The 25,407-nt window shown below is 39.7% G+C and overlaps 1 protein-coding gene across 3 annotated transcripts in view; it reads right to left on the bottom strand.

Annotated features, from left to right (window-relative positions):
• The window catches only part of RELN (reelin), a 782,434-nt gene that overhangs the window by 288,989 nt on the left and 468,038 nt on the right, over positions 1-25,407 (bottom strand). For 2 of the 3 annotated variants that reach the window (XM_082254410.1, XM_082254409.1), the window contains exons 17-19: positions 13,613-13,679; positions 12,121-12,354; positions 8,478-8,639 (exon numbers count right to left, since the gene is read on the bottom strand). In XM_082254410.1, the coding sequence (XP_082110536.1) occupies positions 8,478-8,639; positions 12,121-12,354; positions 13,613-13,679 (463 nt within the window). The remainder of the gene's footprint in view (positions 1-8,477; positions 8,640-12,120; positions 12,355-13,612; positions 13,680-25,407) is intronic. The other variant, XM_082254411.1, reaches the window with a different exon arrangement.

Genomic DNA, 25,407 nt, shown 5'->3' on the forward strand with positions numbered 1-25,407 from the left:
ATCGTTTTAAGGAGCGCCTGTGGAGACCTCCTTCCAGATTGGCTCCTACGTTTTCTTCCCCACCCATTCCTCCCTCACCTCCCACGCTTCCTGGGGATGGTACGTCTGGCTCTGAACCCATGCAGCTGGGGTTCACTCACCTTTCTGAGGCTGAGCGGGCCTTTAGGAGGAGGGAGGGCAGGTGCCTGCATTGCGACCTTGGTGGGTATTTCCTGAAATCTTGTTCTAGCCATCCGGGAAACGCTCGCACCTAAGGTCCTGTCAGGGGCAGATCTTAGGTGGAATTTCCTCGTCCCCGGGTTCCTGTAAAGATAAACCGCTAATCACAGTTTTCCTCTCCTGGGCAGCAGGTTCATTGGTTACTCAGTACTTCATTGACAGTATGTTTGCTGCTGCAAATTCCATACCCTTGCAACCCCATGTTTCTCCACTAGTCATTGAGGCAATTGATGGCAGACCCCTGTAACTGGCACAAGTTACCGACGAGACTGTTCTGGCTGACATGGCGATAGGGGCTGTTCACAGGGAGTCAACCTGTTTCCAGGTTATATCGTCCCCACACTACTCTGTTGTTTTGGAGTAACCTTGGCTTCAGAAACACTGACCTTTAATTGTCAGTCGGTCAAGATACTCTCTTGGTCTCCCTGGTTGCAGTGTCTCCCTGTGTGTGCGTCTCTTCTGGGTACTACTTCACTTCTGGGTACGCTCCATACTGCCCTACGCTTTATGTCACATGCGTCATGATTTCTTTCGGGGATCGCTGGAAGTGACGTAGTACCCGGAAGAGACATACACACACAGAGAGACACTGCGCTGTCTGATACAGTTTTAAATGTGAGTTTTAAATGTTTTTTTCAAATAAAACTGTTTAAATACTACACCATAGTGTAGTGGCCTCTGTTGTTGTACCCTTCCCCCAAGAGCCAAATAGGAGTAGAGGATACGAGACACACCGCGAGGGCCCCACCAATTCAGGACCCCCAGGAGACATCAGTGTATTTCAAAGGCTGTAAACAAGAAAGTGACAGGTGAGAGGCTAACAACACAGATTTGGTGTCACTCCACTGAAAATCACCATCACTTTCTTCTAGAACCTTGGTACTCTAGGGATTCACCATTAGCACGTTCCTTGGGACATTGATGGTCCAGATTGCACAGTATTGTTTTTTGGACACATTTTTTAATGATAGAGTTGTATGTGAAGAGATCACCTGGAGCCTAATCACAACGAGGAATATTTAGTTACTATATGGACACTGAACACTTTATGTTATATTTTGCACACTATTTATATTCGTTTATATTGGTTTAATAGATTTTTATATATTTTTTTTTTTACTTACGTCCATGGATCACATGGAGACATATTTTTACTCCACGAGCCAATAATTTACACCACCACGTTTTGCACTATATGTACGGACACCCAGGCCTTTTTTTTTGCATATTCACATTTTATCTCATTTTTACCCATATGTATAGTGTACAGTATATATATGTATTTGTATCACAATAATTTTATGATGAACTGATTTTATGTGCAAATAACAGCGATTGTTGCACTCATAAGGAGAGACATACACAAATTATTGATTCATTTATTTATATTTTTTCACACTTTGTACTTTGAGAGAGGCAGCGCAGCACTACACCACACTATATTATCTGCTTTTAAGGCTAAGGATAAGCTTTCAGTGCCAGCAGCAGCCTCACCACACATTGACTCTACTTATAAACCACCCATGATAGCGCGAGAGTCCCCTTTTGTATCATACTCGGCTAGCAATAATCACTGTGTTCTCCCAGCAGGGAAGGCTCCTTGCACGCCCGTGGTTTCAGGAAAGAAAATCGCCTCAACTATGGCCTGCCTTAGAATCAAGGTAACATATATATTTTTTAATCATATTTACTGTGGCCTTTGTGCTGTTTTACTAGGGCTAAGAATGGATTTAGGGTGTGGCTTTATGACTGGCTTTGTCAAGGATCACTCTTGGTCCTTATTCTGTATTGAACATGAACTATCTCTCCACTGATGTCAACCTGGACTTTTCAATAAGATTCATATAGTTAACTGAATAAAGCTGCAGCCAGCAAAATCGATTCCCAAAGTGCATAATACATACAGGAGTGTAAATATACGATGATTATATGTATTCCATAAATTATTTACATTCTGTAGTATGCTGGAACATTTAGTTGTGTACTTATAAAATCATTTAACTTATTTCTGCTATTCTGATTAAAACAAAGAGTGATTCTATGATACAATAGAAGTCAATAATTTAATGCTGCATCCATTTCCATTTAAGTATTAAGAGAACATAACACTCAAATGAAAGAGATATTCTTTTAATTATTGCTATAATATCCCAAATAACTGTGTGGCTTTGAGCTTATAGTATTAAATGTCAGACTTCCAGTCCAGGAATTTCATCATATTGATAGCAGATTTATGAATAAGGCCACAGTACTTTGTAATACCAAACACAGCCTACAACACACAGACGTGTGTGATCTGAATGATGCATAATGCATGTCTCGCTCCTTTTCATTATGTGAAATATATGGATGTTGAGCTGAGAGCAGCGCATAATGAATCCCCCTAGTGTTCTACATTACGGGACATAAATCCCAAGCAGGCTCATCAGTACTTTAAAATTATATTGCAAGACTTATTTGATACTTTGTGGATAGTTTTTAGATTATGGTGTAGAAACATCTACCAGTTCATATACCAGACACATACTGAGTTTACAGGCAAACCAATTTCACTTGTGTGGATCAATGTGCAGGACATCTAAACACATCACAGCTTTTTGAATGTTTCCTTTAAAGGAGAATTGAGTGCTAGGAAGTCCTGGGGGTAAGCACATTTTTCAAAGGGTCAATGTTCCCAAAATTTATATTTTAATGTTTAGTACAAGCTGAAAAGTTAATTCCCCTAATCATTTCTTTTATATTTTTGGGACTAAATTCTCGGCAATGCGCAGTGCTATGGCAATTCCAAGGGTGTCCTACGCTACCTGCTGAATATTTCTTTAAAGTAGGAAGACTCCAGGGTGGGTGAGAAACTCTGAAAAAAGCTGGATCAACAAAGTGGAGATCTCACTCTTGGAATTCTGGAGAGAAATCAGAAGCTGAAACCTACTCAACCCATCAAACTCCACTTTTAACTTAACTATCAGTTTGAACTGAACTGATTCTTTGAATTAACTTGTCTTCATTAAAGTGGATTCCCTGCATTAAGGTAAACAAATGTTTTACAGCTTACTGTCCTTCCCACCTCCCTAAATACTTACCTGAATCATTAATCGAGCCAGTGAGGTGCACAGCTGGATCTCTTCACTCCAATCTTCCTCTTTACATAGGGACTCGGGCAGCAGCTGTCAATCAAATGCTGTGAGGAAGAAGTGGGGCCAAGTTGCACTGTGTCTACAGAGTGCAGCCTTTTTAAGTTAACCAGCAGGTGACTGGTTGCGAGGACGCCGGGCAGTGCTAGCAACCAATCACCAGCTTGTTAATAGGAAAAGTTAACTCCAGGAACTCCCACCCTCCACCCAATACTGTGCTGCCTCTTGCTCTCCTGTACAACCATTGTAAGGTAGGAGAGTGCTACCTACACACTGCTGTGTTTTTGTGTTGGGGGGATGATGCGAAGGCAGCAGAGGACACTGCTGGGGGGCACAGAGGACACTACTGGGGGTGGGGGGCAGAGGACACTGCTTTGGGGGAAGAGGGGCAGGGGACACTACAGTGAAGGGGAGATGTGAAGGGGCAGAAGACATTTCTATGGGGGGGCTGAGGACAGTACTGTGTCGGGGGGGGGAAGTGCCCTTCTGTGTGGGGGATGCAGAGGGCACTACTTGGGGGGGCAGAATACATTACTGTTGGGGGGAATGATGTAAAGGGGGCAGAGGACACAATTGTGAGGGGGCACAGTACACTACTGTGGGGGGGAGCACACAGCTATGTGGGGCAGAGGACACTACAATGGCGGGGGTGATGTGAAAGGGGCAAAGACACTGCTATGGGGGGCAGAGGACACTACAGTGAGAGGGTAATGTGAAAGGGGGCAGAGGGCACTGCTATTGGGGGGCAGAGGACAGTATTGTGTGGTGGACCACTACTGTGGTGGGGGGGTAAAGGGCACTACTGTGTGAGGGAGGCATAGGACACTACTGTGGGGGGGGCAGAATACATTACTGTGGGGGAGGAATGATGTGAAGAGGGCAGAGGACATGTCTGGGGGGGGCAAAGGACACTACTGTGGGGGTTGATGTTAAGTGATGTGAAGGGGCAGAGTATACTACTGTGTGGTGTAGTGATGTGAAGAAGCAGAGGACACTACTGATGTGCAGAGCCTGCAGCGGTGTTCCTTACCTTCTCCTGGCGATCCAGCGATGATCTCCCATTGCTGTGATCGCCAGCCGAGATCCCCACCGCTTGTCCGTTGGTCTGATGACTTCCTGGTTCCGTTCCCTGCAGCAGCAATGGTGCATGGGAGAGGAACTGGGAGGGAAATTCAAATGTTGCACAAAACACAAACACATGACATTTATATTATTATTTTATATATATATATATATATATATATATATATACACATATACGCACACACACATATATATATAATATATATATATATAAAATATATAACGCGTGAATTATAATCTAATCAATAATATAATTTATTATATTATATATATATATATATATATATATATATATATATATATATATATATTATAGATTAAATTATATTATTGATTAGATTATAATTCATGCGTTTGTGTTTCAAATTTATCACATCTGGGATGTCTACTAGAGTCTTGTTTTGGTCAGGTTTAAGTCAGTAATTACTAAGAATTGTAGGCCTATAATACATAACGCCAAATTTCCATGAAAAAAATTGTACCGCTTTTGGTACATAATTCCTGACATAATCATACCGCCAGGGAGGTTAAACAGATTATGTGGTCTTCATGCTGTCTTTTTATTGGGGGGGGGCTTGATAGCTTTTTTTGTAGTCTCTTTTTTTTTTTTTTTTTAAAGAGCACCACTCCCCCGTGGATCTTTTATCAATTAATCGCTGCAAATCCCAATTTGACCCTTGCCAGAGAATTTGCTAGGAAACGTATCACTGTTTACGAATTTAAACCTTTCAGGGCCTATCCCTCCTCATGGACATTACTAAAAAGAGTGAGTTGCGGTCATATTGGTGCACTGACCCAATTCATCATATGCCCGTGTTCTCTGCTGCCATGGCCAGGACTAGATACGAGCAAATTTTGCAGTTCATGTACTTCAGTGACAATGAACTCTGTCGTCCTCGGGGTGACCCTGGATATGACCGGCTCAAAAAATTTGGCCCCTCATAAATCACTTCAACCAGAAGTTTGCAGCCTTGTATACGCCCCCAACAAGCTGTCTGAGTTGATGAGTCCCTGATTAAATTTTCTGGCCGCCTTGCTTTCAACAGTTTCTCCCTAGCAAGCATGCCAGATATGTGGTCAAGAAGTATAAGCTCTCTGACAGGTCAACAGGCTATATATGTAGTTTCCGGGTTTACGAGGGAAAAGGTAGCAATGTGGAGCCCCCCAACTGCCCAGACTACATGAGGAGCAGCGGCAAGATTGTTTGGGACTTGGTTTCACCCTTATTCGGAAAGGGGTACCATTTATAGGCAGACAAATATTACACAAGCGCGCCACTTTTTAGTCACCTTTTTGATTTTGGAATTGGCGCATGTGGCACCGTGCAACCTAATTGCCAGAGCTTCCCCCAAGGGCTTGTAGATTCTTAACTTAGATGGGGGGGGGAGCCTCCTTGAAATGTAATAAATTGCTTGCAGTGAAGTGGAGGGACACACAGAATGTTTTCGTTCTGTCCTTCATTCCCGCAGATACGATGGTCCAAATTGCAACGACAACTGATGTTGTTGAGAAGCCCCTGTGTGTCCACGAATTCAACCTTAACATGGGAGGGGTAGACTTTAACGACTAGATGATGGTGCCATACTTAATTGCCCATAAGGCCAGATGCTGGTACAAAAAAGTGTCTGTATACTTATTCCAATTGGCTCTGCTGAACCCTTATGTGTTATACAAAACGTCAGGAAGAAGTGGATCCTTCCTAAAATTTCAGGAAGAGATCATCAAAGCCCTTCTGTATCCAGAAGGTGCTGTGGCCCAAATTCACAATCCAGATGCAGTGAGCCGGCTGCATGAGAGGCATTTTCTGGATGTCCTCTCTAGGACCACTACTCAAAAAGCACCCTAAAGAAGATGTCGTGTCTGTAGAAAGCGCAGATATAGGCGTGACACCCGCTTTTTTTGTCCCTCCTGTCCTGGCCAACCTGGTCTCTGCATCGGGGACTGTTTCAGTCGCTAACACACTATTAGAGTATTAGTATAGGGTACAGCATGGCACAGTCTTGGGAACACTTTCACACAGGGTCTCAAAAGATGTTGGCTACTGCAATTTGAGAGATCCTAGCCTGGAACCGTTTTTTACAGTTCCAAAAAAAATGTACAAAAAAGTAAAAAATAATTAAAAAATAAAAAAGCCAAAAATAGAAGTTTTATTGAGTTAATTTTCTGTTCTTACTCTGCTCTTCTACGCTTTTCACTTTTACTGTACTTTATAATATACTGTTATACTGTAATGTTTTAGTATTACTGTTTTCATTGTTTACCATAGTTTTCTTTGCAGATACAACCATTCTACTGTACTGTATGCTATTATATTGTAATGCTTTATTGTTGCTGTGTTTTTCATTGTTAATCATAGTTTTCTTTGCAGATACCACCATTCTACTGTTTTACTGCACTGTATACTATTATATTGTAATGTTTTATTGTTAACCATTGTTTGCTTTGCAGGTACGCCCATCAGCTGCAGCACTGATTTGTTTATTCTGACAGCAACAGCGTTTGCTCTCAGAATATATGTAAATCATTGATTGCAGCACTAGGCGAAGCATAGGGGAGGAGATGGACACAGAGGGCAGATCTCCCCTATGCTTCACCATATATTTTTTAACACTTTTCTTGCTAGAGATTTCTTTATCCACATCAATCGATGCAAATGGAGGAATCTGCTATGCTCTTTTTTTTTCGTTTAGCCCAAAAAGAACATTGCATGTAAGCCCATCATTAGAAATGGGTGGATGCTGGGAGGTCTAATGGTGGGCATACTACACACTTTCTGGTATCGTTTATACAGCCAGCAGCTTTCATGTAAAAGCAATCCTAACAGAAAATTAGCTGCTAGGCTGCTTTTACAAGCAGTGGGAGGGGACCCCCCTCCCGCCTCCTTTCACGGTTTTCTGGGGTTCCCCCATCCCATCGGGTAAGCCGAGACTGCAGCTAGTGGTTCTGTCAGCTGACCATAGAGCTGATTGGAGGCCAGAATGGCTCCAATAAAAATAATAATAATAAAAAATACAAGCAGCCTCAAGTCACAGCTAAGTATAAAAGAGAATAGAGGCGCCTCTAAGTGTAGCAATATGGTTAAATTTAATGAAGGTACAACATTTAGCAACTCACATGGTTGATGATTGGAACAGGCACATCTAAGGATGCAGGCATCCGGGGTAAAGCTGTCCACATAGACCCTCCTCACCGACATCTACGTCATCCCTTCCATGCTGCCCCTCGCTTTCAGATAGCTTTACTGCAGGGTGGTCTTCCCGGTCAGGATTACAGACTGGCAGCTGGCGGTGCAGAAGATGGTCTATGTGGACAGCTTTACCCCGGATGCGCCTGTTTTATTCATCAACCGTGTGAGTTGCTAAATGTTGTACCTTCATTAAATGGAACCATATTGCTACACTTAGAGGTGCCTCTCTTCTCTTTTATACTCTAGCTCCTGCTGGATTTTGCTTCTAATCCCTTTATGGAAGCAGCTATTTGTGGATGGACATTTTATGCAACCTATCGCAATGCTATAATCTTTTTATATGGGCTATAAACTGAAGGACTTATGAATAAATGGTTGTGGAACGAATCATCTGAGTTTCCATTATTTCTTATGGGGAAATTCGCTTTGATATAAGAGTGCTTTGGATTACAAGCATGGTTCCGGAACGAATTATGCTCGCAATCCAAGGTTTTACTGTATATATATATATATATATATATATATATATATATATCACTTTCATTAAAAATATTTTTTTATGTTAAAAGTTAAAATTCACATTTCAGTGTTTGGCCATAGCATGGCAGTACTAGGCGACTCGTGTTTACCTTATTGCATTGAAAAAAAAATCATATTTTTACTTGTATCAATTTAGTAGTTATTGCTTTATATGGCACATTTCAGGTTTAAAATGTATCAGCTGCAATGTACACTACTTAGATGAAACTGGTAATTGAAAGCTTCCTGTGCTCCTGCTATCAAGTGTCTAGGCAGTAAATAGCAGATCCTTCTAACAGCTGCATACATCACTTTGGACACAAATGCTCTCCACATACCTTGGCTCATGGTAGTTAAGATAAGAATAGTGTTCCATCAGTTTCCATGTAATTCCATTGTCATAGGAGTAGTGGAGTAAAACACCTTCTCCTGGCTTGTCAGGGGCTTTGCATGTACTCAGGACAGATTTACTACCAATCCTTAAAGTAAATTGCAGAAACCTGTGGATAAAATGCATAAGCACATTAATGAATAAAATGCCAAGCTTGCAGCTATTATTTACTTTTATATTTTCAAATACACATATCTTTATTGAACATAATAATCTTTATAAGACTGAACATTTTTAAACTTGCTTAATTCTGCTAATAACAATTTATAAACTGTGGGATCCCATAACCACGGATCAGCAATCATTCTTAACTGCTTACCTCCTGGCCACAGTACATTTACTGCGGCATGGGCAGGCTGGCTGACGTATGTCTATGTCATCCAGCCTTTTGCGGAATAGGGGAACGCTCCTAATCCGCACTGTCACTGGCTACAGCGAGATTTTGTCAGCAGGTCCTGGCCAATGATTTATGACTGAAACCTGTCGATTGGCTGTAGCCACAGCAAAGAATCCTGTAATTACAAACACACAGGGCTCTGTAGACAGATCAGCGATCTGACTGTTTCAAGAAAAAACAGCCAGATCTGTTAGTAAAACCAGCACATATTACACACACTTGTTGAGCACACAGTTAACCCCTAGATTACCCCTTCCCAGCCAGTGTCATTTATACAGTGTTCAGTGTTATATCTGATCACTGTATTAGTGTTACTGTTGATGCCAGTTAGTGTACCTCCCAGCGAGGGTCTGTTAGCACCAGATTGCCCACCACATTATCACAGTCCTACTATAAGTTGCTGATCAGTGTCATTACCATTCTAGCACCATAACTGTAAATTTCAGTATCTATACCATCTTTGTAGATGCTATAACTTTCACACAAACCAATATACACTTAGTGGGATTTTTTTTTATACCAAAGACACGTAGCAGAATACATTTTGGCCTAAATTTATGAAGAAATGTGTGATCAAATATCACCAAAAGAAAGCTCTATTTGTGTAAAAGAAGTTATATAAACTCCATTTGCGTACAGTGTTGCATGACTGAGCAATTGCCAGCTAAAGTAGGCCAGTAGTGAATAGCAAAAAATTGTCTGGTCATGAAGGGGTAAAACCTTCTGGAGGTCAAGTGGTTAAGGGATCTGACTACCCTAAATTGATGAAACTCATTAATACACCTTGTTCAGTAAAACATACAGAAGACAAACAATGTAAATTAAATAAATAATTAAACACACAACATACACAGATTTTCACTGAAGTGGTATTTCTAATACTGCATGCTCCTTGCTTTTTTTACTGTCAAATATGGATTTTTCATTTCACTTAAAGTGATTGTATACTGTACCTCTGAAATGAAAAATGAACACAGCATATAACTCTATGGTGTGCAATAGATTCAATTGAAAGCACAGAGTGTGGTTTCTGTCAGATCTCTCTTCCCTTTGCTATCTGCATAAGTCACTATTGCAACTTCTCACAGCAACACACCGTCTTGGGAGATGGCCCTGCTTGCCCCTCCAGCACACAGAAGGTGATTGAAAGCCTCAGATGTCCATGTTTCCTGATGAGACTGTGTGGAGGGAGTGTGTCCATTCCCTCCACTCAGGTCTTAGATTACACCCAGCTCCCTGCTCCATGATGTACACTGTGCAATGTCAGATCTCCACCTCCTGCCTGCTAGAGATGAGAAAAAGCCTTTGACCTATGTTTTTTATAAAGCTGTAGAGAGGAGAGGGCTTTAGATAAGGAGAACAATTTATGTAGGAGGATGTGTTTCCTCTTTATGTATGACCTGAGGCTTGTCACTTCAGTGGGTATATGTAAGGGTTTACAATACCTTTAGGGTAATACTGTATGGGCCAGATGAATTTAATACATATAAATATTTTCTGAATGTGCGTTTTAGGCAATCTTAGCAGTATTCTGACTGTAAAAGTAAATTCCCAAAGATTATTGCACAGATTATCACTCCCCAAAGTAGATGTAAAGTCAAGCTATATGAAACATCAAGTGGCAAAGCTTACCTATTGTTTAAACAAGCCTTGTAGTTGATGACTGCAAATACGTTATTTTTCTTATTTTATTAGCAGACAGTGGGGGAGATTTACTAAAACTGGAGCAATCAGATTCTGGTGCAGCTGTACATAGTTGCGAATCAACTTCTAACTTCAGCTTGATCAATTAAGCTTTGACAATAAACCTGGAAGCTGATTGGTTTCTATGCACAGCTGCACCAGATTTTGCACCATGCAGTTTTAGCAAATAACCCCCAGTGACTCTTCAATCCCCTCTTCGTCCCCCAGCTCTGAAGATGAGGGGCAAAGTGTCTACTCTACATAACACTCTGTAGACTCCTGGTATATGTGAGTAGTGATGCTCACTACGGGAGCCAGGGGAAGTGCTGGATAGCATGATAACAAGAAATCAGTAACATGGGCTTATGGTTGTTGTGCAGATCAAAGAAGTTAAGGATCAACAGGCCATTTAGGGAACACTTAAGAATTTTATTCCTGCTATTTGGGTTTCTGACACTTTAAACACTGGTGATAACTGTAGGTTTTCAGGTAGCGATAGCAGTAACAAGTGGTGCCAAAATAATGGCTTATGAAAAATTAAAGCTTTCAACAGCTAAATACCAATTTTGTGTGAGAAATCCAAACTTAAATGATATTTATGTTTGTGAGCTGAGCCTTTTTTAGGAGAAAATTATCATGAGATAAAATAAAGAATGAAGTTTACATAACAAATCCATCTTAATGAACTGAACCTGTAGAAAGGTGTTTTTTTTTTTAACTCTGGAAACAACAATCAGGCTTAGCAAATGAAATGAAGCCAATCATGTATTATATCATTAGTAAAACCCATCAGAACTCCTGCAGAAAGAACAGGTGGCTAGGTTCCACTTCATCAGTCATGACCTGCCTAAGCTGTTAGCATCTCTCTGAAACAGACAATGGTTTTCCTTACTTAAATTCATATTTACATTAAAACTGGTATTATCTGGTGTCAGGCTTATTTAATAACAGTGCAAGGATCTAAGTATAAATTACAAAATGCAGTATCCATTTATATACAGTATTATTGGTCTGACTTCAGCACAAAGAAAGTACTTTGGTTCTTAAAGGTTACTGCACTTTGAACCCTTTATCAAATAAGCTCATATTACAACATAGTTATTAACCAGTGGTATGTGTTACCAAAGGGGTAAATATGAGAGAACCAGTTGAAACTTTGAAAAATCATACTGTGTATTAAATAGATCGTAATATGTATTTCAGCTATTTAAAGCTGGTGTGAATTTTCCAGATAACAGATGAACATGTGGTAGGTGCAAAAGGAATTTGTGAAAAGGGCTGCATTAAATAACTTAGACAAGTGAGATACTTAGCAAAACATGAACTTTCTTAAAGGGTGCATTTAGGCATTAACAGTGCAGCTAAAAAAAGCTTTTTAGACTTTAATGTAATACAGCAGTGACGCAGAGATAATATATATATATATATATATATATATATATATATATATATATATATATATATATAGTTATATACCCAAGTAGTTCAGGCACAATCACTGATCACTGACCTTGACTGTGAGCTGTCAAGAAAGGTAGTAATAAGCTGCCTTCTTCCATCTTTGTTAAAAATCAAAGCCTTGCCACTTGCAAGAACACCGCAACCAAAACTAACTTCAGCACCACGGATAGAGTAGAAATTGTGATAGGAGGAAAGTCTGGAACTGGTGAAGCTTTCCGATATAAATACAGGGTAGGTTTGTGAAGCCATTTCACATGCAGGCCCAGAAAAGCCAGGTTCACATCTGAAAGGTAAACAATATAGAAGCATATGAAACAAATAGATACTTAAGACAGACAAAATACTATACATTCTATTCTCTAATATGAAGCAGTAGATCTCTCTCTCTCTCTTATATAATATACATCAAAGTTGACCATAAGTCCCAAAATGTAAAATTCATAACCCTATACTTACATAGTTATATAGTTTGTGAGGTTGAAAGACATCAGTCTATCCAGTTCAACCTATGATGTGTGTGTGTGCTTGCTGTTAACTGTACATTGTATACCCCTTTATGTTGTGGTTTTTAAGGTGCCCAGCTAATAGTTTTTTGAAACTATCAATGCTCCCTGCTGATACCACTGCTTGTGGAAGAGAATTCCACATCCTTACTACTCTGACAGTAAAGAACCCCCTACGTATTTTAAGGTTAAACCATTTTTCCTCTAGTTTTAGTGAGTGGCGACGTGTCTTATTGTATTCCCTTTCCCTAAAAAGTTTCTTCCTTATGCTATACTGACTTGACAAAGTTAAACTAGCAGTAATAAACCCAAAAGAAAACATATACTATAGTGCAGCACAACAATTCTTAGATGTGATGGCTAAATGTGTTTCCTTTTTTTGGCTTTCTTTTTTTCTATTTTCATTTGGTGATCCAGCCAGTAAGCCTGTTGTTTTTCAACACAAAAGCTCTCTTGTAGTTAAAGTCATGAGACAGATCATTTAACACTAGCAGAGATGCTTGAAATGATCGGCTTTAATTTACTTATGTAAACCTTGAAACTATTTGCTGTGCCCCCTGTGCTTCCTCACCCAGTGTGGGGACACTCTAGTACAGGAACTGTGTTACTAGCAAAATCAACTGGGGAAAACAGAAAGAAAAAAAAGAAAACTAATACAGCCACCATAGCTAATAATAGGTAAGCTGCAATATATTGCACTTTTGGTTTTGTGTTTAATACGGCTGTAAGCCTTGGAAAATCACAACAAAGCTTTGCAAACAGCAGTACTTTCAGATTCAGTTAAAATGTACTTAAAGCCAAATTTTTAATACAAAGCATCATCAATATTTGATAAATATTGGTCTCTATATCTTGGATGTGACTGAAACATAGGCAATGACAAGAATGATTAGATAATAAAGAACAGTAGAAAAATCAATACAGAGCAATCTCATTAGTCCAGATAAAATGCCATATGGGAGGCCTGATATTCACTGGAGTAATAACATCTACAAGCAGCTCCAGCTGTGATACTTGCAAGATATATGTGACACTCACTTGCAGCCAGTTCTTGTGCATTGTCCTCGACCAGAGCAGAATTTCAGACAGGATGGGCCAATGTAAACTGTAAGAGAGAATTCATTTAGAGGTCAGTTGATTTATGAAGAGAGTAAAATGGATATTCTCATTCTAACTGAGAAGCTCATAATAAAAGATCCAAGACATGATAACTGTATTGTTCACATTTTCTAGTAGATTAACTCAAGCATGCTAACATATGACCAATAAATTGTGCCAGCGTAGCACAGCACTGACCCTTTCAATGTTCTAAATCATTGAAGAATTATGCTGCACCTTAATAGTGTATTTCAAGATGTGCAAGAAAAGGATTGTGGAAGTGGAAAGACAAGCTGTTTTTTGTTGGAAAAAAAAAACTGTTACATATTAGTGTATAATATTTTAGGAAATTATTCCTTCAGATGTGGTGAAACTTTTTTTTTTTTTTTTTAGCAGCGATGGTACTATAGACTGACCCCAGTAGGCTTCAAAGATAGAAGTTAACTTCATAGGAACTATAGAAATGATACCAAGTTTCTCATGGATGAATGTATGACAGATATTAGAGACTTTAGATACAGTAGAATTCTGGACAGATATTATAAACAGACATAGTGTAGCATTCATTTTTAGGGAAAATTCAATCCCGGGGGGGGCAGATTTTAAATTATTCACTGAACTGGCTATGGTTACTCTAAAACTATATATATATATATATATATATATACTGTATATATATATATATACAGTGCCTTGCGAAAGTATTCGGCCCCCTTGAACTTTTCGACCTTTTGCCACATTTCAGGCTTCAAACATAAAGATATAAAACTGTAATTTTTTGTGAAGAATCAACAAGTGGGACACAATCATGAATGGAATGAAATTTATTGGATATTTCAAACTTTTTTAACAAATAAAAAACTGAAAAATTGGGCGTGCAAAATTATTCAGCCCCCTTAAGTTAATATTTTGTAGCGCCACCTTTTGCTGCGATTACAGCTGTAAGTCGCTTGGGGTATGTCTCTATCAGTTTTGCACATCGAGAGACTGAAATTTTTGCCCATTCCTCCTTGCAAAACAGCTCGAGCTCAGTGAGGTTGAATGGAGAGCGTTTGTGAACAGCAGTTTTCAGTTCTTTCCACGGATTCTCGATTGGATTCAGGTCTGGACTTTGACTTGGCCATTCTAACACCTGGATATGTTTATTTGTGAACCATTCCATTTTAGATTTTTCTTCATGTTTTGGATCATTGTCTTGTTGGAAGACAAATCTCCGTCCCAGTCTCAGGTCTTTTGCAGACTCCATCAGGTTTTCTTCCAGAATGGTCCTGTATTTGGCTCCATCCATCTTCCCATCAATTTTAACCATCTTCCCTGTCCCTGCTGAAGAAAAGCAGGCCCAAACCATGATGCTGCCACCACCATTTTTGACAGTAGGGGTTGGTGTGTTCAGGGTGATGAGCTGTGTTGCTTTTACGCCAAACATAACGTTTTGCATTGTTGCCAAAAAGTTCGATTTTGGTTTCCTCTGACCAGAGCACCTTCTTCCACATGTTTGGTGTGTCTCCCAGGTGGCTTGAGGCAAACTTTAAACGACACTTTTTATGGATATCTTTAAGAAATGGCTTTCTTCTTACCACTCTTTCATAAAGGCCAGATTTGTGCAGTATACGACTGATTGTTGTCCTATGGACAGAGTCTCCCACCTCAGCTGTAGATCTCTGCAGTTCATCCAGAGTGATCATGGGCCTCTTGGCTGCATCTCTGATCAGTCTTCTCCTTGTATGAGCTGAAAGTTTAGAGGGACGGCCAGGTCTTCGTAGATTTGCAGTGGTCTGATACTCCTTCCATTTCAATATTATCACTTGCACAGTGCTCCTTGGGATGTTTAAAGCTTGGGAAATCTTTTTGTATCCAAATCCAGCTTTAAACTTCTCCACAACAGTATCTCAGACCTGCCTGGTGTGTTCTTTGTTCTTCATGTTGCTCTCTGCGCTTTAAACGGACCTCTGAGACTATCACAGTGCAGGTGCATTTATACAGAGACTTGATTACACACAGGTGGATTCTATTTATCATCATTATTCATTTAGGTCAACATTGGATCATTCAGAGATCCTCACTGAAATTCTAGAGAGAGTTTGCTGCACTGAAAGTAAAGGGGCTGAATAATTTTGCACGCCCAATTTTTCAGTTTTTTATTTGTTAACAAATCTTGAAATATCCAATAAATTTCGTTACACTTCATGATTGTGTCCCACTTCTTGTTGATTCTTCACAAAAAATTACAGTTTTATATCTTTATGTTTGAAGCCTGAAATGTGGCAAAAGGTCGCAAAGTTCAAGGGGGCGAATACTTTCGCAAAGCACTGTGTATATATATATATATATATATATATATATATATATATATATATATATATATATATATATATATACTCTATATGTATACTGTACACTATATTACCAAAAGTATTGGGACGCCTGCTTTTAAATGCACATGAACTTTAATGGCATCCCTGTCTTAGTCCGTAGGGTTCAAAATTAAGTTGGGCCACCCTTTGCAACAATAACAGCTTCAACTCTTCTGGGAAGGCTGTCCACAAGGTTTAGGACATGTTTCCATGGTCTAATGTTTGACCATTCTTACAGAAGTTAATTTGTGAGGTCATGCACTGATGTTGGATAAGAAGGCCTTGCTTGCAGTTTCCACTAATTCATCCCAAAGGTGCTTTATCGGGTTGAGGATAGGAATCTGTGCAGGCCAGTTAAGTTATTCCACCCCAAACTTGCTCATCCATGTCTTTGTGGACCTTGCTTTGGGCACTGGTGCTCAGTCATGTTGGAACAGGAAGGGGCCATCCCCAAACTTTTCCCACAAAGTTGGGAGCATGAAATTATCCAAAATGTCTTGGTATGCTGGCACTTTAAGAGTTTCCTTCACTGGAACTAAAGAGCCAAACCCAACCCCTGAAAAACAACCCCACACCATAACCCACCCTTCGCCAAATGATTTGGACAAGTGCAAAAAGCAAGGTCCATAAAAATATGGATGAGAAAATTTGGGGTGGAGGAAACTGAGTGGCCTGCACAGAGTCTTGACCTCAACTCGATAGAACACCCTTGGGTGAAGTCATAAACAGAAGAGAAATTCAAATTAAACCAATATTGGTGCGACCACCCTTTGTAAAAACAGTATCATTTCTTCTAGGTACACTTGCACACAGTTTTGGAAGGAACCCGGCAGGTAGGTTGTTCCAGACATCTTGGAGAACTAACCACAGATTTTCCATAAATGTAGCCTCAAATCCTTCTGTCTCTTCATGTAATCCCAGGCAGACACAATGATGTTGAGATCAGGGCTCTGTGAAGGCCAAACCATCACTTTCAGAATTCCTTGTTCTTTTTTAAGCTGAAGATAGTTCTTAATAACATTGGCTGTGTGTTTGGGAGCCATTATCCTGCTGCAGAATAAACTTGAGGCCAATCACATGCCCCCCTAATGTTATGGCATGATGGATAAGTATCTGTCTGTATTTCTCAGAATTGAGGACACCATTGATCCTGACCAAATCTCTAACTCTATTTGCAGAAATGCAGCCCCAAACTTGCAAGGAGCATCCACCATGCTTCACTGTTGCCTGCAGATACTCATTATTGTACTGCTCTCCAGCCCTTTGGGAAACAAACTGCCTTTTGCTACAGCCAAATATTTTAAACTTTGATACATCAGTCCAAAGCTCCTGCTGCAAATTTTATGATCCCCAGTTCCTATGCTTTCATGCATAGTTAAGTTGTTTAGCCTTGTTCCACATTGCAGGTATGGCTTTTTGACCACAATTCGTCCATGAAGACCACTTCTGCCCAGACTTCTCCAGACAGCAGATGTGTGTACCTTGGTCCCACTGGTTTCTGCCAGTTTTGTGCTGATGGCACTGCTGGACATCTTCAGATGTTGAATTAGGTTTCCTTGGCTGACCACTGCATCTAAGGTCTTGGTCTAATTAGTCATTCATACACCTGACTCTAATCAAATTCCTACAAATTCCCTGACTTTGTGCAAGTGTACAAAGTGTGCATGTGTAAGAATTGATGCTGGTTTGAAGCCAATGGGTAGTCACACCAAATATTGATTTGATTTAGATGTTCTTATTGAGTGAAAAAATAATAAAGTAAGGCACTGTAGAAGTGATATGTGATAAATATGATAAATTTACATATATATGAAAAATGAATCATAATAAGACTCTATAGTGATATAGAAACTGTGGGACCAAGATACAATGTAATAATCAAATCTACTACAAGTATATATTGGTAATACAGTCCATAAAACGATAGTAGTATATGGTGCTCTTCACTCAGTGACCATAACCAATATCATACATATTTCTTCATATTCATGTTGTGCTCATATGGCGTCATCAGGAAATCATGGATTTCCTGATGACGCCATATGACGACGAAAAGCATCAAGGTCTGGCTGCTATCTGCGCGTCCTGATAACCACTGACGTCACATTTGGCAATCTGTGGAACGCACGCTGACCGGCCGGCTGAGCAAGGAGGGAGACGCTTCAAACAAAAGGAATGACCGCACTTCCGATAAATTTCAAAGAAAGGAGTGTCTTTATTCCACATCAATCGAATTGGCAAATACAAATACACACTGTGAGTGCAGGACAACCGGTGGACGCGTTTCACGACTGGATATGTCGCTTATTCATCACCAAGGAGGGAGACGCACACAGTGTGTTTGCATGTGGGATGCATTACTACGCCATCTGAGCTGGTGTCGGTCCAGGCAGCATTCATGCAAGCCTCCAATTATTAGCCTTTTTGTTTGGAGATTATTTCAATAAACAGGGTTGCGCTATTATTCTATTTCTTGCTTTTTTTTTTTTTACACATGATACTGGCCATTGGAGAGGATATTGAGCAAAGGAATGGATGTTGCTATTGTGAGAAGGATCTTCAAATGGCAGGGGTGACCCCCATATCAAATAAAGGCTTTGTGGTCCTTTTGACCTGGGAAGTTTGGTGAGCGCTTGCACTTTTCATTACACGTGGTGGAGCACAACATGAATATGAAGAAATATGTATGATATTAGTTATGGTCACTGAGTGAAAAGCACCATATACTACTGTCATTTTATGGACTGTATTACCAATATATACAGTATCCTACAAAAGTGAGTACACCCCTCACAATTTTGTAAATACTTTAATATATCTTTTCATGTGACATTACTGAAAAATGACACTTTGCTACAATGTAAAGTAGTGAGTGTACAGCTTCTATAACAGTGTAAATTTGCTGTCCCCTCAAAATAACTCAACATATAGCCATTAATGTCTAAACCGCTGGCAGCAAAAGTGAGTATACACCCCTAAGTTAAAATGTCCAAATTGGGCCCAAAGTGTGAATATTTTGTGTGACTACCCTTATTTTCCAGCACTGTCTTAACCCTCTTGGGCATGGAGGTCATCAGAGCTTCACAGATTGCCACTGGAGCCCTTTTCTACTCCTGCATGACGACATCACGGAGCTGGTGGTTAGAGACCTTGAGCTCCTCTACCTTCCGTTTGAAGATGCCCCACAGATGCTCAATAGGGTTTAGGTCTGGAGACATGCTTGGCCAGTCCATCAACTTTACCCTCAGCTTCTTTAGCAAGGCAGTGGTCGTCTTGGAGGTGTGTTTGAGTTGTTATCATGTTGGAATACTGCCCTGCGGCCCAGTCTCTGAAGGGAGGGGATCATGCTCTGCTTCAGTATGTCACAGTACATGTTGGCATTCATGGTTCCTTCAATAAACTTGCTCCCCAGTGTCAGCAGCACTCATGCAGCCCCAGACCATGACACTCCCATCACCATGCTTAACTGTAGGCAAGACACACTTGTCTTTGTACTCCTCACCTGGTTGCCTTGACACCATCTGAACCAAATAAGTTTATCTTGGTCGCATCAGACCTCAGAACATGGTTCCAGTAATCCATGTCCTTAGTCTGCTTGTCTTTAGCAAACTGTTTGCGGTCTTTCTTGTGCATCATCTTTAGAAGAGGCTTCCTTCTGGGACAACAGCCATGCAGACCAATTTGATGCAGTGTGCGGCTTATGGTCTGAGCACTGACTGGCTGACTCCCCACCCCTTCAACCTCTGCAGCAATGGTGGCAGCACTCATACATCTTTTTCCCAAAGACAACCTCTGGATATGAAGCTGAGCACGTGCACACTACACTTCTTTGATCGACCATGTCGAGGCCTGTTCTGAGTGGAACCTGTCCTGTTAAACTGCTGTATGGTCTTGGCCACCATGCTGCAGCTCAGTTTTATGGTCTTGGCAATCTTCTTATAGCCTAGGTCATCTTTAGGTAGAGCAACAATTCATTTTTTCAGATCCTCAGAGAGTTCTTTGCCATGATTGAACTTCCAGTGACCAGTATGAGAGAGTGAGAGCAATAACACCAAATTTAACACACCTACTCCCCATTCACACCTGAGACCTTGTAACACTAACGAGTCACATGACACCGGGGAGGGAAAATGGCTAATTGGGCCCAATTGGACATCTTCACTTAGGGGTGTACTCACTTTTGTTGCCAGCAGTTTAGACATTAATGGCTGTGTGTTCAGTTGTTTTGAGGGGACAGCAAATGTACCCTGTTATACAAGCTGTACACTCACTACTTTACATTGTAGCAAAGTGTCATTTCTTCAGTGTTGTCACATGAAAAGATATAATACAATATTTACAAAAATGTGAATGCCAACATTTACTGTGACATACTGAAGCAGAGCATGATCTCCTTCCTTCAGAGACTCGGCCGCAGGGCAGTATTCCAACATGATAACGACCCCAAACACACCTCCAAAACAACCACTGCCTTGCTAAAGAAGCTGAGGGTAAAGTTGATGGACTGGCCATGAATGTCTCCAGACCTAAACCCTATTGAGCATCTGTGAGGCATCCTCAAATGAAAGGTGCAGGAGCACAAGGTCTCTAACATCCACCAGCTCCATGATGTCGTCATGGAGGAGTGGACGAGGACTCCAGTGGCAACCTGTGAAGTTCTGGTGAACTCCATGCCCAAGAGGGTTAAGGCAGAAAATAATGGTGGCCACACAAAATATTGACAATTTAGGCCCAATTTGGACATTCTGACTTAGGGGTGTACTCACTTTTGTTGCCAGCGGTTAAGACATTAATGGCTGTGTGTTGAGTTATTTTAAAGGGACAGCAAATTTACACTGTAATACAAGCTGTACACTCACTACTTTACATTGTAGCAAAGTGTAATTTCTTCAGTGTTGTCGCATGAAAAGATATAATAAAATATTTACAAAAATGTGAGCGGTGCACTCACATTTCTGAGATACTGTATGTATTTATTTAAAAAATGTATATAATAATAATAATAATACTCTTATACAGTATATTATATCTCATATACATTATTTTAAAACTAAAAAAAAAAAAGATTTTTCTCAATACTGTGCTCTATATATATGTGAATAAAATATACAACTGAATATTTATTACCATACCACGTCACCCCATGGTGAGTAGAAGTAGCATACAACGTCTATAGATTATAAAGGAACTTTTCATAACAGACAGATGCAGTGCCTTTTGTCTGCATATTGTATTATACAACTGTATTATGATTATGTCATGCAGAAAAGATGTTGCGTCCCATGTCTGCATGGTGTATAAAAGGATTGCATTATGATCACGTCATTAGTCAAGTAATGTAATCAGATTTAGCATCCAATGTCTGTATAAGTATGATATAACTCTATTGCAATCATATCATGATAAATAAAATGTAATAAAAAAAAACCTGTTGGATGATAAAACAAATGTTTTTTACTAAAGATGCCTCTGTAGCACTGCAAATTCATCCCAATAATACTCTTGCTCAATGTCAGACAGCAAAATGTATTCTGAATTCTTTAGACTTATGTTTTGAAAGTCTTTTTTTCATGTAACACAAGGCACCTGCATCTTAGCTGGTAGAATATTCAGATAGTGTCTTATTCTTATATGGGTCGAATTGATTAGAGATTCTGTGTTTAGCCATGACAGTTCCCAGCAATAACTAATCAATAAGATATGCTTGTTTATTAACTTCCAACCACCTGGACAGTCTGTAGCAGCTTGAATTCTGTTCTACTTTTCAGTCTTGCTTGGAGTGAATTATAACTAGTAAGACAGCTGAAAAGACATTAAGAGAACAAACAGCATTCTCACCCATAGAGGTTTTCCAGCAAGTTGCAGGCACAATTTCTTTGTCAATGTTTCTGACACAATGCTAATTAGTTAGGGGTGACTAGCATCACTCCTTCTCTAATGACTGTGACATATGGGGAGAACTTAGAATTCAAATAGGGATATTCAATGTCTGGGGTCTCCAAGAGGCGTAATAAGGCAGTAGAAAATTAAACTTGCAAACAACTACGGTTGTATGAACAACTGATGTATCAATTTTATATAGTGTCTGTGTTTAATGCGAAAAAAAATTAGTTTTATTTACTAATAAAGTCTGTTTCCTTCAATACAATACATGACATGCTCTATATTCATTATGAACACAGGTAATTAAACACTGGCCACATAACTCCACTGACTCCTGGGAGTTAGTGGGCTACATAACTCCACCCACTTCCAGTTAAGCTGGCCATACATGATACCATTTTCTTGTTCAACTTATTTTAGATTTACATTCAACTATGTAGTGCAAGGGCCTGCCTGATTGCTCACCAATTGAAAGTGTTTAGGGTTGACCTCATATTATGGGGTTTTGATAAACCTAAAGGAAATTAGTACAAGGAAATTGTATTTTATTAGCCTCAGTTATGTAGCAATCAATAAGGAGAACAGAGGGGAGGGTCCTGTACTGTACTCCAGCAAACAGATTTTACTGATAAGTCAAAACTCCTATTTTCCTAGTTGTACCATACAGGTCATGGGCCCTTTAATTATTATGAGGGGAACATCCAGAAGCAGTTAAACTGAAGTATGGGCAAAACAGCAAAACAATGTTAACAGGTCCGCATAATAAATAGGCCAAAATGGCTATACAGACTCAGAGAGCAGCTTGTTGCCCCTTACACCAGAAGCTAGCTTTAGAGGAGGTTTGACCGATTGACGCAGATGGAAAACAAATATGCAGCCTTCTGCTTCAAGGGGCAGTTGCAGGCATCACCCCGGTACCGTTTTATATAGCCGAAGGACGGCTTTCTTGTAATAACAACCAATGTGACTAATCAGCCACTCGGCTGTTTTTACAAGCAGCAGGAGGGCACATCCCCCTCCTGCTGCTCCCCCTGGGTCTCATGTCTCACTGGGAGACTCGAGTGACCAGCCAGCATGTCCGCCGGCTGACCAGAGACCCAAAGAAAGCCAAAATCCACTTTGATCGGATCTAGTTACCTGGAAGCAACGTCACAGCATCACTTGTCTTAAAGGCGCCAGTTTAAAAAAATAGAAAGTATTCAACGAGTGTGCGCAATTTTAAAGCATGATATGTTATGTATCTATTTACTCTGTGAAACATCATCTTTCACATTATACAAAAAATTTATGAAAGTCTCCTTTTTCCAAAAAAATTGCATTTGAATGACCGTTGCGTGTGACATAAAATATTGCAAGGACCACCATTTTATTCTCTAGGGTCTCTGCTAAAAAAAAAAATATATATATATATATATATATATATATATATATATATATATATATAATGTTTGGGGGTTCTAAGTAATTTTCTATGAAAAATACTGAATTTAAATTGTAAGCAACAAGTGTCAGAAAAAGGCTTAGTCTCCAAGGGGTTAAACATCCACCTGAAAGAAATGATTAAATGTATGAAAAGAGACCCAGGTTGCAACCTCACAAATTTAGCAAACAGAAGCTTGATGCTGAAAAGCCCAAGAGCACTAGAATGTTTGGTAAAGGGTGTTTTAACAAAAAAGGGAGAAACCATATCCTTCAGGCTATAGGCTCCAATGATAACTTGTCTAATCCACCTAGCAATGGTGGAGCAAAAGACAGAAAGACCCTAGCAGGAATTTTCAGGAAGTACAAAAAGAGAATCTGTTTTCTTAAATGCGGCAGTAGCTGGGAGTTAAACTCTCACCATGTGCACCACATTCAGACAGTGGATAGAAATTTTCCCAGGGTTTTGGAGCAGGGCATAAGGAAGAAAAATGGATATCCTTATGGAGACACTGAGGTGTAAATTTTGGATGGAGAGGACAACTAATTCCCAAGATGTGTGAAAGAGTCTATCTACATCACACTGGAACAAATGTTTCTATCCCAATTTTGGCTACAATCCACACCTTTAGCCATGCAAATCGAAAGTTGATTTTATCTAAAGCCTTCCTAGAGGTTCACGCAGGTGGACAGGACAAATCTGGCCTTTTAATTTACCCATTCAGGAAACTGCAAACAGATAAAATTCACTGCAAACCCTGCATCAAAACAATCTTGAATATTATTTGTACTTAATATGAGACAAGCTAAGCAGAGCAAGAGAGGACAGTCACTGCTCAGTCCTACCAAGCAGAAATATTTTTTTTATTTATTTCTTACAGGTATTTTTATAGCGCCATCATTTTACACAGTGCTTCACAAATAAAATATAGCCCCTAAGGATGTAATTTGCGATGAAACGCGTAGGGATGAGCTTAGACGCATGACACAACTATCTACTGCGCATGCGCAATCCTATCACGGCCATCTTGAAAGCTGACATTTGCTTTACCTGCATGTTTTATTGTCATTTTCATACCCAGTGGATTAGTAAGTGCAATTCTTTTTAATAAATCTTTTTTACTTACTGTTTTTCACTAGTCAGTCTACTTTTTTTTCATGCCTATACTTGTGATGTGAGGTGCCCCATTGATCTTTGGGTTTGAGCAGGACATTTCGATATACTGCTGAGAGTGAGTTTTTTTTTTTATCTCAAAGTGCATACTGACTGTTGTTCAGTCATTTTCATCTGGTAAGCCTCCCCTCTAACCACACTTGGGTGGTATGCTCTTCACATATTTCCTCAGGGAGCAGGACCTTTCCCACAGCCTTGTGATGACCAATTAATGTTTACTATATGAACTGCTTCTCCTATGGATTCGCAATCCCCTGCATTTTGCGCTGCTATTTTTTTGGACTAATATGCACTGGCACTTTTTATTTGTATCATATATGAATTGACTACTCACATGAGTTTATGTATATCATATTAAGTTTGGAATTACTAGTATATTATGAATTGCGGTTACCATTTGTATTCATTTTTTTTATTGTCACTTTATGTGTATATTTGTTTTATTACTCACTAGATTTGTGTTTGGGTTTTTTACACGCACATGCACTTTTAACATTTTTTTAGCACTGCACATATTTGTGATATATGATTTTATGCTTTGCCAATGTTTTGTGACAGCAGCTTAGTTTGTCTAGTATAGCCTTCAGACCATGAGTTTGTTTCTATCTGCAAATAAAATACGGCTCAGCAACTGGTGCCCTCAGAACATGACATTACTGACAAGGAGCTTTTAGCAATCAGATCGGTTGGCCTTGTGCACTAAAACTATGCCTGAGTGAAAAAAAAGCCTGGAGTATAATTTGATGGCCATTGTATGCTTTTTGAAGCTCCATTTTTATTCTGGCTGCAGTGTAGACTTAATAACAATCACTGTATACACTATATTGCCAAAAGTATTGGGACACCTGCCTTTACACTCACATGAACTTTAATGGCATCCCAGTGTCTACACACTATCCAACTTT

Source organism: Pelophylax lessonae (assembly GCF_965119305.1).
Source record: "Pelophylax lessonae genome assembly, chromosome: 4".
In the NCBI taxonomy this organism is placed as follows: Eukaryota; Metazoa; Chordata; class Amphibia; order Anura; family Ranidae; genus Pelophylax; species Pelophylax lessonae.